Raw genomic sequence first — 14321 nt, 5'->3', positions numbered from 1 at the left:
CACGAGCATGTTCTGTAAATACTCACGTTCACACCCGCTCACAGGCAGGTCCTCTGGGACGTGCTGCCTATGGATCTGTTGGACTGCTGCTCCGAGGCTAGTGTAGTCTATATGAGCGAGTAGCAACAAATCAATGGCTGAGGTCTCCAGCTCAGGGGTCACAGAGGGTACAAGGGAGGGACTATTTCCTGCCCTCATGATGGACACCGATGCTCCTCCACGCTCAGTGACGTTCACCCTCCTCCCCCAGCCTTTGCTCAAGGTGAAGGGCTGATGGGAGGGGTAGTGAAAGGAGACACGGAGGAGGATTTGGAGCCGGGGATGAAGGGATGGAGTGATTGATGAAGGAGTGATGGAAGAGTGTAGTCGGCTTCAGGATCATGAGATGGTGACTGAGCACAGTGGCGGGCTCCCTTTAAGGTGGCTGTCTGACTTAATTAAGGTTTACAGGTTACGCTAGGCTACTGCTTATATTACAGTGCTCATTACAAGGCCATTAAGCCCGGGCAGAGAAAATATTGTTGTCAGAACAATGAGTGAGAGCATTTTGGAAAGTCTCTGCCAACTCTATGCTCCAGCTCTTCTTTATTACACCTCTCTGTCTGTCCTCCACCTCTCTGAACATTGGTCGTTTGAGTGTGTGAGCAGATTGAGGACTTTTTTTTTTTTCAAAAGGTGAGGGAGTGATTGTTAAAAGCTTCTCCGAGACCAGACTGATTACCCCCCTCACGGTCAATCTGCGCCACTGAGCCTCCTGCCTCCCCGGCTGGCAATGATTCAGGTCATAATCACATTGTATCAGTGCTGATGATGTGTGTCTCAGCTTGCGACCCCTCTGAAAGGCTATCAGTTCCCCCGGAGCCCCACATGGCAGCAAATGAAGTAAGCAAGTAATCTGCCCACAGTGATAGCATTTTCCAAAGAGTGCAAATGATGTGTGAGGGAGCAGGGGCGAGAATGGTGCCAGGGCCGGCTCCGTTTCTGCTACCTTCACACTTTCTGGGCAAGGAAATGCCACATTGAGAGCAAGTTCACACTTTTTCATGCATTCATTCAACGCTGGGGCAGTTTGGCTCCTCTGGGGCAATGAGATGGAGAAAAGGGAGCCAAGTGGGAATAAAAGGTGGAGTGAAAAGAGAGGGTTTAAAGCAGCTCCTTCTACTTGGAATTGCATTCATATTCAACAATTCAGCAGTACACAGTTACGCCACATGACGACTGATGTTTTTAAAACACTTGTACCCATTGCTGTTTTGTATGTAAAGTAAGGATCTACTTCAATCTCCATTTACATACTCAACATTCTCTATGTGGATTTTAGGCAAGGCAGGTGTTCTTGTCTCCGTTTGTACTACGCTTGCAGGCCGAGTAATATTGACCAATCACGTATCAGCAGGCTGCGGCGTTTGCAGGAAAAACAGTCCGTGTGGAGAGCAAAAGCAGGCGAAACGTAATCCACCGTAATGACATCCCATCAGCGGCCATCTGATGATGATTTAGCTTCTTATTAATCCCTATAAACAGACGTCTGCAGCGAGTTCAGCTAACAATCTGTTCTAGATCTAAAACTCATCTTGAGATAAATTCCCTTGACGCTGTGTAGGGCTGATCAATTAATCGAAATTTTATTGAAGCAATATGACCTATTGCAATTTTCAAATTGCAGTATTTGTTAAAGGTAAAATGTGTGTCCAAATACCATTTTAACTTGAACATTGTGCCGCAGAGATGTTCTGGACTACACATCATACACAGACACAAGTATCAAATATCTTCCTTCTTCCAAAAAATGCAATGAAAATGAAAATGAGAATAATGATTCCCTTTAATAACGCAAATCATATCGAAATCGCAATACGAGTAAAAATAATCGCAATTAGATATTTTATCTAAATCGTTCATCCCTATAGCGCTGTGTCACGAAAGCCGTTCAGGGGTCAGATTTCCCGACTTCCTCAAATGCATCAGAAATGGTTGATCCGACCACCATTCCCGTCATGTTCACCGTTGTCCCAAGAGGCTATATCGTCTTCAGACTATAGCCGATGGGATCCAAGATCGCTTCAATACAAACCATTTTTAATTTCTTCATGAATTTTAAACAACACTTTTGAAAAGATGTCTGACAGCAAATGTTTTGTATACTTTCCTGTTAATAAAAAAACAAAATAATGATTTGTTTTAAAGCCTTCTTACTCACATTAATTAGCATTTTTTGTAGAATTTATACAGTTGGCGTTTTGTATGTCGGACACAATTAGCAGAATATGCTTCTGTGCTACCTCCCCCACACACACATACTAGTCCCCATGCTCGATAGTCACGCAGTTTGTGGTAACAGAGAGCGTCGGATAAGGTGATTGTAAATGGCTGCTGCTGCCACATCTATACAGTATCTTCCACCACTCACTCTCTCTTCTATGTAAGACTCTTTAATTACATGCCATTTCAACACAGTAGAGATGGAGATTCTCTGCCCTATTTCCGAGTACACACATCGCGCACACTTAAAAATATATCATGAAGAAACAGGAGACGGGAGGAGTGAGGTTGGCATTGACAGAGAGAAATAAGTCGGGATGGAGAGAGAGAGGGAGGGAGGAGCGGAAGAATATCTTCTCTTTGGAGCGGAATTCAATGTGTGCGATAAGGCTGTTTTAGCTTTCTATCAGATGATGCAGAGGATCATCTCCTCACAATGGGAAGGCTTTCCCCATTGCTGTGTCAGCAGGCTCCGATTACAGTGGCTTTTTGTTGTGTTTCAAACAATTTCATCATGCTCCCCCCCTCACACTTCTGCACTTGGTATGCAACGCAGCACTGGCAATTTGTACGTGTTTGGATTCCAATTATGGACTTGTTAAAGCTTTTTCGCCTGTGGCCTGCAAATTCTTATTAAGCCATACATTAAAGAGCACAGAATCACATTTAAATGGAGTTCATGTTTCTCTTTTGTTTGCCAGTGTTGTTGTGTCTTATTAATTTATTCTCAATGCCCTATATGCATTACACATTAACAAATAAATCGTGTTTGTGATTGTAATGCAAAATACTTGTTTCTTATTCAGAGATAGGGCCAGCATTTGTCAAGTAAACCAACAACAACAAGCCCAGAGAGAGCGGAAAAAAGAGAAAAACAAGCACCAAAATGGAGCCGTTCCCTCCTATTACCCTCAACCATTTGAGAAACAAACAAACAAACCAAACTAAGAAACAACAAGGATATTTACGCACTCTTTTTTTTTCTTTAGAAGCTGACGTAGAGGAGAAAAAGGGAATGAGACTGCAGTGTGAGTGATTGAGTGATTTGCTTGGTGGCCATTGGAAATCATTAGGTTAGGGGTGCTGCGACAAGGGAGGCTATGGAGAGGACACCGGTGCTACAGTCAGCCACCTCAAATGTCACGACCCTGGACAAGCTCCATCACTATCTGTCTTTCTTATGTTGAAAAGCCTGGCAGGGTGCTGACCGACTGTCCCAAACAAAAGAGGGAGCTTCATTAAATAGAACAGAAAGAACTGAATGTGAAAAAAACAGATAAATAAACTGTGCTTAAATGTGCAGGTGCACACACCCACACACACACACACACACACACACACACATGCAGACACTTTAGGCTCAGAGCAGAAAGGCAAAACAGGTCAATCAATGGATCAATGACTGACATGGCATTTTAACCCTCCTTTTTGACGCAGTTCTGCAGAGGTTACAGGGGAGACTTAGCCAAAGTGTGAGGGCCACTGAAATGGCCACACATGCACACAACAAAAACGAACCGTCAATGTTTCTATGGGTAAAAGCAACAGGAAAAACAGATTAGGATATTGCCCGTGTAAAGAAACTAAATACATCACCACCCACTGAATACATTTGGTGGTGAAATGAGATCCAAAATTCAGCGGCTGCTAATAAAGCGTCTTCAGAGTGGCAGAAATATGATGCATCGTAACCCATATGAACCTCATTAATAGAACACAAGCAAATCTATTTATTCAGACAGTCAGGGGGAAAATGATTGCCTCAATACTCCATCTGGTTTCCCTCCGTCTCTCTTCTCTTCTTTGTGTATTCAGTGATTCTGACAGATGTTGTGTGCATGTGTATGCTTAACATTGGTGCTTGGTGGGTGCTTGTGTGTGTGCGTGCGCGTGCGCGTGTGCATGCATGGCAGCATACCTGAAGTTTTGCAGTAGGCTTTCACTCAGGAGAGTTTTAACACCACATCCTGTCCTCACTTCTCCTCTGTCAGAATCTGCCCCCTTCCTCCATCCCTACATGGACCTCATCTATTCTTCTCTCCTTTTCAACCCCCCCCCAAAATATTCTCCTGCAGTCCTGTTTCTTTTGTCTTGGCTGCTGTCACAACCATTCAGGTTGGGGACTCTGGCCAGGCTGTTAGGAGCTTTTGACAGGTCATGGCACGAGGGATCGGGAGGCTGTACAGGCCTCTTCTCACCTCCTACTTCTTTATTGTATTTTAGTTTTTTCCTTCTCTACCCTTGCCACCATCGAACACTGTTCAAATGTAGCACGGCGTATTCCATGGTTGACTGTTTTCTTTAATTTGTTTTGTTTATTCAAATAAATCTTTGCAGAGTTTTGTGCATTCACTAAACTTTTATACAGATCTGGTTCAGTAATTTTATAAATTGCTCCACTATTTATTAAAAATCATTAAAACACAAGGAACTGTCTTTTTTCCTAAGTTTTCATTTTTGCATTACTGTCCTAATATTCTTAGTGGATCCTCCTTTTAAGCCCCTCTGCCATTTTGTAGTGTATTTTTGTGGGATCAACAGTAATCCAGCCCCCCCAATATTCACCTTTTATTTTTATTATCTTTTTAAATTGTAAATTGATATATATCCATGTACAAAAACCACAAGGAACATTTTTAATAGATGCATTTGTGGTTGTAAAGAGTGAAGTTTACACAGGCACTTTGGGCAGCTTAGGGGTCTTTCGCGCGCGCGGATGCATGCGTCTTTCAGTTGACGGACATATCCGGTGATGTGGAGCCATGCCAAGCTAATATGCCGTGTGTTTCTGTATTTCCAGGTGAGCAAAAGTGATGAAACAATGTATAAATGTAGCGCCACATATGAATATTGAATGCGTGGGAGTAACGGACTACTGGTAATGCAAATATGTGATTTCTATTGACGTTTTGCGAGTTAATTGATTCAGTTTGAAGTGCCGCACCTAGCGGTGTTCTAATTAGGAGGTCATGTTACCACCTGTGGCCTGATGAAACGTTAGATTTGTTAGCACACTGGAAATCGCCAGAGTGTATTTTTAGAAGTAGGCTATAGAATAAGCGGACATATGAAGTCATTTTTTCATGCTAGAGTGCGTAAAATGTTTATGACATGTGTCATTAAGTAGACAGAGATGTTCGGCTTTATATTGCAATGCTGTGGTCCTGTGTAAGTACTGTAATAATAAACGAGTTAAAGTTTGCATTAAAGTCATGTACGCCTGCAAGTCCCTATTTGTGTCAAAGTGCGCAACAATTAAAAAAAATGTCGTCATTTTTGTTGTTTTATTGGCCAAGTATGTGGGGACATAAAAGGAATTAGACTTCGGTTTTTCTTAGCTCTCAATGTGCAGGCACACAAATTGACATACTACACTTAAAACAAGGACAAGTTAGAGGCATCACAGGCACTTAAACACTAAAAACTACAATATACAGGCCTATGGATACAAACATACCTATATATCAATATAGATATATGTATATATATATGTATATATACACAACAACACTTGTAGACAGGAGACAATCTGTATACTTTAGTATTAACAGTATACAGAAAATGTGAATTGACACTCTGACTGAGTTAAGTGTTCATGAGAGCGACAGCCTGATGAAAGAAACTGTTCCTGTGTCGTGTTGTTTTGGCGTACTGTGCTCTGTAACGCCTGCCGGAGGGGAGAAGTTTAAACAGTCTGTGTCCGGGGTGTGATGGGTCTGCAGTGATGTTACCTGCCCTCTTCCTGACCCTGGACCGGTATAAGTCCTGGATGGAAGGCAGGCCGGTTAATGTTAATATATGTTTAAATATCTATCTATTCTAAATACATTCTATATGGTATACCTGTGTTTCAGGTTGTGCATTCCTCACCTACTGCGCCCGAGAGTCGGCCATCAAAGCCCAAAACGCCCTCCATGAACAGAAAACACTGCCAGGGGTAAGTGTCTGTCACTCTCTCTTCCTCTATCTGTCTCCCCTCCTCTTCTCTCTATCCCTCTCTCTCTTCTCTCTATGGTGGTCAGCCATGCCATCTGTACCCTGCTCCACACCAGCCGGCATTCTCCATGCATGGTCCCCAAGATGAAAAACACTTTGGAAAGCAATTCAATCAATAGCTCAGCCTTTTGAAGGCCTGGTTTCAACTTTTCCATGTGTCTGTTCTCCTGGGGATATTGCCAGCATTGATCAGACCCACTCCACCTCACACTTTCCAAGCAACAGCACAAAATGACAGATTTTTTTTAGGGTGCAAAGCTCTGCATTTCTGGAAAGGTGCTACCAACGGAGTAAATATCAAACACGGGTTAGGTTTATACAATTTTAAATAATTCATTTGAAGAGTATGAACACCTCTGTGCATCGCTCTATCTGTGTGGGAACCTCACAAGTGTTAACAGAAAGAGACATAAGGAGGAGGAGACTCCCTGCAGAGACAACATGGCTTAACATGGACAGATCAAGCATGCACCAGAGAGAAACATCAGTAAAGATCCACTCCCCCCCCCCCCCCCCCCCCCCCCTCCCCACCCTAACCCTCATCACCCTGTCTTCCCCTCCCCCTCAACATCCCCTATGATGGAAAACAAAGAGCCTGAGAAACTCAGCCAAAAGGCACATGTTTCATTTAATCATTCGAATACAACTACCATTAACTTTTGACGTCTTTCTAGTGGCTTTCTTTAAGAAACAAGTTGTTTCGTTTATCCTGCAAATTAGCTTAGCATGAGGCTTGAGGGCGTTATTCCCCTCCTGTTTCTTCTGCATTTAAATAATAAGATGATGTATGGAGAAAGGAAAAAAAACGTTCTTCACATAATGCCAGAGGATGCGCCCACAAGAGGTTATTATCAAGTTGAGTAATGTCTTCAAATGGAAAATTCTCTGGTTGCTGAACTTTTTTTGTCCATGGTCTTGCTTACGTCTCATAGTCATTAATTATGTATCCCCTCTCTTGCCAGCCTGGCAGTGTATCTGTGAGAGTTGATCTATTGGGATTAAATAGTTGATGTGGCTGAATGTATACATGAGAGGCATGAGGGCACAGGCAGGGATGCTAACAAGTCTGGTGCTCTTTTGTGCTCCCCTTTCTTCTCTTTGTTCTGAGAGAAGGGTAGATCTCCAAACCACCAGGGCTCTGAAAGGTTTAACAGTCATCCAGCACTATAAACAGCATCACTTAATTTTAACTGGACGATACAGCCGTGAAACATAGAGTATGTACAGATTGAGCAAACACAATCTTGCATGTTTCATTTACAAGTTTCTCTGTGTGCATCATCTACACACGCACATTGATTGAATTTGAAAGTTGCCCTGGATCGCTTGTGATGAATAAAAACCCTTTTCTTGTACCTTTCAGTCTGGCTTTAGCCCTCCTGCTGATTTCCCCTCCACCCCACCCAGTCCTGTCCACCCCACATCCTCCTGTCTCCCCTCTCTCCCCGTGCTGCTCTCCATGAGACAGAGCGTGTCATAGAAATGTAACAGGCCGACATTGATGGGTGTCAGGCCTCACAGGCGAGGCTGCCCCGCTTTTCTCTTCCTTTCTACTTCACTCACACACACAAACGGTAGTGGTCTAAGGAAACACAGTGTATGCTATAATACTGCAGCCACATCCAGCACAAGCCAGGTAGCTCTACACAATAGCATCAGTGTGCCTGTGTAGACGTTGTTTACCAACTGCTGAGGAGAGATAAACATGTGTTGATGGATGATTTAAAGAAATATAATTAACTACAGTATATAACAAAGAAAATAATATTAGATTAGATGCTTTGCGTTGTGTTTCTGTATGCGTGTGTTCCTTTGACTCCCCTGTCCGTCTCTCTCGAGCCTCTCCGCTCCTAAATCTATCGCGATATGACCCCTGTTGCTTCACTGTTTGATGGTAAGTAGATATGCCAGTTGTTTGTTTGCAAAATCCTGTTTGATATGCAGTTTGCCAGGGGCTGCGGTGTAATTAATGTAAACTAGGATTCTCCAGAGAGGAGTTATGAGTTATTAACGTCTGCGTTTTGTCATTAACCGCTGAAAAGCTGCTCTCTTGCAAGAGGCTTTGTCCGGCGTGGCTACTCATCCGTATCTAATTTTAAATGTTTGAATCTGAATTCCTGTCAAAGCACAAAATCCTGCAGGACTTTAGTGGTTGCAAATAAGTAAAAGCAGGTATGAACCACCTAACAAGCTATTCTGAATTTCAGGGCTCTCGCTGAACACAGAGCACAAACAAATCCCTCTTTATATGCATACAACGAAATACAAATGGGCACCTGTGTTTGCACAATTGAATTTCATGAGACGGTTTGTCAGAATTTTGCTGTCTCGAGCTGGAGGGTTTCTGTTCACACCCTGTGTCTGCCGAGATGTATCTTTGCGAACGCACTGAATCCCTCACCTTTAAAAGGACAATTATCTTAAATACGAACTAAAACCCACAAGATTTCTGTCTGTCTCTGTATGTGCATGGATTATTTTCTTTGATTCACTTGTGTGTGTACTTCAAGTCCCCAGCAGTGAAGGTGTACTCCTTATAAACATAAAAACTACCATGAAGAGAGGAAATGATTGTTGAAAGTAGGGCTGGGCGATATGACGATATATCTCGTCAAAACGATTTGAAAATGTCTATCATATGTGTTTTTCTATTTCGCGATGTCGCAAAACCAGCGGCCAATCTGCTTTAAGGCAATTGAGCGTGATGGCTGGGTGCATGTCAACTGCATGTCTGCTGCTGATTCAGCTGGGCTTTATAAAAGTCATTTACATTTCTTATATAAAGGAAAGAATGAAGATGCTCAGCTGTAAATAATAATTAATAAAGGTAAATAAAATATATACATTCATCGCTTTACATTATCTGGCTGTTTGCCATATCCAGGGGTAGACGGTGGGGGAGAGAGAGAGATTGCGCTGGAGTTACGTCCGTAACCTGTTGTTGTTAATTCATGTTTTACTAACATAATGTAGATTAAGGCCTACGTGAGACTTATGACTACGTTTTAATTAAAAGAAAATTAAGCAGGAACCGCAATAAGGAGCCTTGTAAGTGACTTTACCGAAAACTTCCTAGAAATGTAAATGATAAAGAAAAAAAACCTTAAAAGCTGCCCTGGAAACACTTCAAAATAAAAGCATTGTGAACAAACGAGGGCAGTCAGAATGCTAGATTTGGCTTTTACTTTGAAAAGCGTACCGGAAGTGTTACTTTCCATACCTTTGACATTCTCTACAGGAAGCGATGTTAATATTGCTGTCAGAGATCAATGCATTACATTTTCATATTGGAGGCTAGGGCTATATTGTATTTATTTTTTATCCTTAAATTAACTTGAAATTGTTAAGTTTGCACTAAAGTTCTCAATAAAATAAGAAAATACTCAGTACTTTTTATTTGTCAAGTATTTAATTCACACAGGATCATCCGTAAATAGGCATGTGGTTATTGATTTACCAGAAAACGATCTATATCGTGATATATATTGTATCAAGATATGAAGACTCCCATATCGTGATATAGGATTTTTTCCATATCGCCCCCGCCCTAGTTGAAAGCATGCTGGTTCTAATCTGAATCAATTTTTGTTTGATACTGTTTTATTATTTTTCAGGATTGAATACATAATCCTCAAGATACTTTAAGTACCAAATGTTGCATGTCTGTGTACACTCAGATGCTACATGGGGGCACTAGTTGCCACACACACACTCACACACACAGCCCAGTGTCCTCTTATTATCGGGAAGAAGCGCTTGTGTTCTTGGATGTTATTATCCACGTCCCCCTGTTACACATTAGCTGCTGAAGGGAACAGTATGGCCTAATGGAAGTGTACTGGACTGGAATATAGATTCCTGCGGTGAAGTGTGATGGGAACCTTGGGGACACGAGTGCCCGACATAAGTTTGGCCACAGAATGAGAGAAGCTCTGACAGTTTACCAGGTGTGTGTTGCTTGGCTCTATTAGCTGTGAGTGTGTGTGTGTGTTTGTGCCTGTGTGGTAAGCTGGCTTTGCATTGCAGCCAGGCCTATGTAGATACAGATAGCAGTGTGTAAAGGTGGGAAGAAAAACATGTGCACATGGCAGCTTGCCGTGATCACACACACCGCCCACAACAGTCAGGCTTGATTATATTATTTGTGCTGTTTCGTGCTTGTTTGCTGCTGATGGAGATGCACTACTTTTTATATTACATAACCGAAAGAGTGCTTTTGTGTATCTGAATATGCTTGCGTGTGTGAGCTTTAAAATCCAACAATCAGTCTTTTCCTCTCCCTAAATAGAAATCCGAGCACTCCCAATGACCCGGAAACTGATTATCCCTTATGACATCATTTGTTCTTAAAAAAACATCCACACAGACATTTAAGGCCCAGTGGCTGTGTCTTTGGTCTGTGTGCTTGTGAGAGTCACAGCTCTCTACCCAAGTCTGCAGGAGATTTCTTCCACCCAGCTCAGCATCATGACAAAAATCCTGCATCCTTCACACCATCCACCCACCTATCACCCTCCCCCAATCCCCCCCGCCTCCCCCTTCTCTCCTCAAACTCGCTGTCCTCTCACTGCCACTCCTCAAATCCAGACGATCCAAGAAATAATCACAGCCGCTGCAGCGAGTCTATTTCCTGTGGCACAGAAAAACATGCCCCCCCCTTCCCCTTTTGGTCATGCTAGCATTGTGTACAACAGTGATTGTCTTGGAGAGGCGATGGTGGAAATGTGTTTGCTGCATGCATTTACTCCTAGTATTAGCATGGCTCGACCTGGGGGGAGTGTAAGAGGCTGGCAGTGATTCAGGAGGCAGGTTTATGGAAATAGCACCCGCATTAAAAAACCCAATGAGAGCAGGGAGAAGATTATGCTCCGGCACACACATGTGGGCTCCTGCAATGTCAACACTCTAAGTAGATCCCCTCCCTCTCAATTGCCTCCGTCTCCCTCTGTCTCCATTTCTGTGCCTCCTGCTCTCTCGCTCTTACGTGGCGCCCTTTCCTGCACACACACCTGCACTGTTAGTGCTCCTGTGTGTTTGTGGAGATGTACAGGGCATGAATTTACGAGTGTTTGTATGTGCCTGTGCTCAGCTTAGTTATAATGGGATGTATGAGAAGCGAGGAGCAGAGCACGGCTGTGTTGCAGAGAGTGGCCGACCTTGTGCTGCGGAAATTGAGGCTTCCGTGCGAGCCGCTCCTCGGCACACTGCAACCTGCCCAGCCTTCAGTTGGGCTTTGCACGCACACACACGCACACACCCATGCGCAGACAGAAGCATAACGAATACACCCCTACTTTTTTTACGCATGCTATCCACCTGTTTATCAACTAAAGCAAAGCTAGCTGCGGCAAAGGCTGAATAATTCACTGCTATACACTCTGTGAAGGTTGGCCGACTAAGTGTGGTGTATTGTATGATTGTGTGTGTGTACTGTATGTGCTTGTGTTGAGTGGGCAGGGGAGGGGAGCGGACTGGTCAGCATGAAGCCAATCGGTGCTGGCAGGATTGGAGGCCTTGTAGTCAGGGAGAGGGGACTCGAGAATTTCGCCTTTGGGTAACAGGAACGTGTGTGTGCGTGTGTGTGTATTTTTAGGAAGGAGATCATAGTAGACTGGAAGTTGAAACGGCATGGTCAAGGTCTTTCCTTCTTTGTCTCTTTCTGCTTTGTGAACAATACAGGCGTGTGTGTTGGGAATTTAACATTTGACTTTGAAGAAAGATACCGCATCTTTATTTTTTGTTTTTATTTTAGCCATGGGCACGTCTGTAATCTGTGACTGAAATGTTAATTCTGCTGTCACTATTGTAAGATGTCTGTGCCTCTGTTATTAACAGACACGATATACCAAGAAGTCTTGAGCACCATCCGTTTTGAGGATTTTGTCATAAAGAAACCAGGGGCTGTTCTAAGCACTACAATAAGCTGGAGTCAGTCTGTGATGTCTGCTGTTATAACCTTTGTTGATACATTGAGACGAGAATAAAGGGTTTTGTAGTTACTTGTACTCTAATGGTTTTATGTCTGTTACCTGCCCTGTCTCTGAACTTATTACCCAGGTGAAATCACTCTGATAAACAGAAGGAGCAGGTGGTGTTATAAAAGTCTGGAGGACGTGGGGCTGTTGTGCATGCACGCTATGATGTATGCTTAATATACGTTGCACTGTGGTTCACCTGCATTCAACAGTATCAGCACAGTGCCAATACGAGTGAGCACAGCTAAACTGGTTTTCCCTGAGTTAGTGTGTGTGTTTGTTCGTGTCTGCTGTAATGGCATATTGGTGTAATGTACGCACAGTAAAGAGCTGCTGTACCAGAGTGCTCCTAAGGGAACTGAATCTCCACACCCTTACAACATGCACTTATGCTCATACACGCACACACACACACGAATATACACACCCCCGAAGCAGAGGGGCTAGAAATAGACCATAACATACAGGGTAACTGTTGGAGCCATCACGATGTTGCTTGTTTTCCACCTTCTGTCTCTCTCTGTCTCACTGCTGCTGCTCTGGTACCCCTTTAACACACAAACACACACGCACGCACACACACACACCCACACCTCCCCTTTGTTCCGCTCGTTTTTCTGTGTGGTAGATTAGCCACATATTTAGAGAAGCCTTCCTCTCCCCAGGGGGATTGGCTTCCGAGGGTATTTGGAGAAAAGAGGAGGATCTGCACTCTGCACCTGCCTTTGGAGAATAAACAACACCCACAGAAAATGTGTTTCATCATGAAATTTCATTTCATAAAGTGTACTACACTGATAGTGTTGTCTTATAATGTTACAATCAAATATTTGTTGCATTTAAAGATTTTTTGATGTTTTTTATATTCATTTATTTCTCCCAGACATTACAGAATATTACAGCCCTCGTCATCATATTTGAAGCAAATCCTGCACCAAAACTTAGAGCTACAGATGACCGTGTTTTGACCCCATCTGTGACGTTAGCGCTGATGACATTACAATGCTGCTCCCCCTCCCTCTGCTCAGCATACATCTCTCCAACTGGCTCTTGTGGGGGAGACGTCGCTTGAAATACCAAAATAATCCACTGCACACCCTGCCCATTAAACCACTTCACAGTGAGAAGTGTGCTATTTTTTCAGAATAGTACAGGTTAGCAAAAGGCTGAATTATTAATGTTTTTTTTATATTTTTAGTCTGTTTAACCTATTTCTGGTTGTGGCTGGAGACTGCTTGCCCGCCTGTCTGTGATTAAATCATGTGACACCGTTTGGATCTGGGTTATAGAGTTGGGTTGTGTGTGTAATGAGGGAAAACTGTGTTTGTGTGCAGGTATGTTTGTTTTTGGCTTTGTATGTCACTGCCTGTAAACCAGTCTAACATGCTGGTTTGGCTCATTTTAAGCTGTGTTCAGATTATTCTCATGTCAGTTTGGCAGCGTGAAGCGTCACCTGTACCAGTGAGGCTGAACCAGATGAGTCTGGTTTAATTCCAGGCCGTCGGGCACGGCGCTGCAGACCCATGCAAGAGGCAAGGCCCCGATAGTGACTGACAATCCATCTGTGGGTCCCTCTACAGACGTGTACAGTTACGTCAAATCCTGCATACACTAAGAGAGAGAGTGGGAGTGAGGGGCAGGGCACATGGATGATGAACTATGGCCCTGGAAAGTGGTGCGGATCTAAGAGTGTGTCATATATGTGTGGGAGTGTAGTCAGTGTGTATGCATTACATAGAATATTCAATGTACATTTTACTATTAAAACTGATGGTTTCCTTTTTTTTGTTTTGGCCGAAAGTAATCCTGAGAGCGTCTGTTTCCACATCTTTAGGTGACATTTAATCAATGCATGCATAGTTTCATCAGGTCAGACTCAGCAGTCCAGTATCTCCATTCCCATTTTCCTATAGACCATGGAGATGAGAAACATTTAGTTTGTTGACAGTAGACATTATTGCAGTTGATCTGTGGGAATTGATATTTTAATTACCATAAAAATATTTTATCCTTTTAAATGGTAAAATTCAAACTTTGCTTTTCTCCTCATGATGATTGAAATGGTCACGACAGCCTATAAAGTCTGTA

At 43.1% G+C, this 14321-nt stretch overlaps 1 protein-coding gene across 7 annotated transcripts in view; it reads left to right on the top strand.

Annotated features, from left to right (window-relative positions):
- The window catches only part of celf5a (cugbp, Elav-like family member 5a), a 194735-nt gene that overhangs the window by 11240 nt on the left and 169174 nt on the right, over nt 1-14321 (top strand). For all 7 annotated transcript variants that reach the window (XM_069679457.1, XM_069679453.1, XM_069679456.1 and 4 more), the window contains exon 2: nt 6117-6199. In XM_069679457.1, the coding sequence (XP_069535558.1) occupies nt 6117-6199 (83 nt within the window). The remainder of the gene's footprint in view (nt 1-6116; nt 6200-14321) is intronic.

Source organism: Semicossyphus pulcher, unplaced genomic scaffold (genome assembly GCF_022749685.1).
Source record: "Semicossyphus pulcher isolate SPU_LCO1_2020_fin unplaced genomic scaffold, fSemPul1.0.p SCAF_4, whole genome shotgun sequence".
NCBI lineage: Eukaryota > Metazoa > Chordata > Actinopteri > Labriformes > Labridae > Semicossyphus > Semicossyphus pulcher.
This window is presented reverse-complemented; position numbering and strand designations above follow the sequence as displayed.